Source organism: Aplysia californica, unplaced genomic scaffold (genome assembly GCF_000002075.1).
Source record: "Aplysia californica isolate F4 #8 unplaced genomic scaffold, AplCal3.0 scaffold00011, whole genome shotgun sequence".
In the NCBI taxonomy this organism is placed as follows: domain Eukaryota; kingdom Metazoa; phylum Mollusca; class Gastropoda; order Aplysiida; family Aplysiidae; genus Aplysia; species Aplysia californica.
In genome coordinates, this window is record NW_004797281.1 from 2367084 (window position 1) to 2368810 (window position 1727).

Here is a 1727-nt window from a genome sequence, read left to right on the forward strand (position 1 = left end):
GAGGAGGAGGAGGAGGAGGAGGAGGTGGAGGAGATGGATGAGGAGGACGACGACAAAGTGGCCAACAATAGTATTTACAATACAAACTAATATAACAATCACAAGGTAAAAAACAATAATAGTAACAGCAGTACAAGCAGGAGCAGAAGAGGCAGCAATAGCATCCATAATGTCAATAATACTGTGCACCAAGAACAACACTGATCCGTTTTAGTTTTAGAGGAGGTTTTTCGGCGCTCGCAACTGCATTAGGACAAAATATGAGCGCCAGAAGATTAGAGGCGTTACAAGAGAGTAACAAACATAAAAAAAAGAAGAAGGGGAGATAAAGACGATAGATGTTGAATAGGAAAGAAGAAGCAAATCACACCAGAGCACTCGCCAACCACCCACCAACTGATCCTTGGCTGAATGGCGTCAAAAAGGTCCTGCAACAGAATGACATATCTACAACAAAGGCCACCAACCTAGCCCGTGACCGAAAAGTGAACCTCCCCTTGACATTTAACGACACGACGAAGGACAAAAGTAAAATGTAAAAGTGAGCAATTTGGAATATCGTAATTCGTTATATATTGTGTTAACGTTTTTCCACAAAATGCTCTCACCCCGCTAACGTAAGTAAATCACAACTTTCTACAGAATACACTCACCCTCCTGACGTAAGCAAATCACAACTTTCTACAGAAGCTACTCAGGCTGCTGATACAAGTAAATACCACCTTTCTACAGATATAAAGGCGTACGTAAATAATAACTTTCTACAGTATGTATTCACCCTGCCAATGTAAATAAATAACAACTTTATACAGAAGTACTCACCCTTCTAATGTAACAACAACTTTCTACAGTATGTACTCACCCCCGCTAATGTAAGTAAATCACAACTTTGCACAGAATGTACTCAGGCTTCTAATGTAAGTACTTTCCACAGAACGTACTCAGGCTTTTAATATTAGTACTTTCTACACAGTGTACCCACCCCGCTAATGTAAGTTAATCACAACTTTCTATAGAATGATCTCACCCTGCCAATGTAAGTAAACCACAACTTTCTACAAAATGTACTCACCCCGCAAATGTAAGTAAATAATACCTTTCTAAAGAACACACTCACCCCGCTAATGAGGTAAACCACAACTTTCCACAGAATGTACTCACCCCGCTAATGTAAGTAACCCACAACTTTCCACAGAATGTACTCACCCTGCTGATGCAAGTACTTGATGGCCTCGGCCAGACTGGACATGACAGTCTTGGTGTCCGCCTCGGTCAGGCTCGTGCGTTGTTGGAGCAGTCTGGCCAAGTCCCCGCCCGTGCACAGCTCCATGATCAGGTACATTTTCTGACCACACAGAACACACGTCAAATTATCCCGACATTGTCAAACAGAAGACACGCCAAATTACCACAATCACATTGCCACACACGCCAAATTATCCCCAAATTGCCACAAAGAACTTACACCAAATTATCCCCAAATTGCCACAAAGAACTTACACCAAATTATCCCCAAATTGCCACAAAGAACTTACACCAAATTATCCCCACATTGCCACAAAGTACTTACACCAAATTATCCCCACATTGCCACAAAGAACTTACACAAAATTATCCCCACATTGCCACAAAGAACTTACACAAAATTATCCCCACATTGCCACAAAGAACACACACCATGATGAGATACATTTTTACCTCACAGAACACACAAAAATTACCCCCCC

The 1727-nt window shown here is 41.6% G+C and overlaps 1 protein-coding gene across 1 annotated transcript in view; it reads right to left on the minus strand.

The window, feature by feature from the left end:
- The window catches only part of LOC101853659 (serine/threonine-protein kinase 33), a gene marked incomplete in the record, with an annotated part of 94833 nt that overhangs the window by 17524 nt on the left and 75582 nt on the right, over positions 1–1727 (minus strand). The window contains 1 exon segment of the mRNA XM_005089999.3: positions 1207–1345. Coding sequence (XP_005090056.2) covers positions 1207–1345 — 139 coding nt within the window.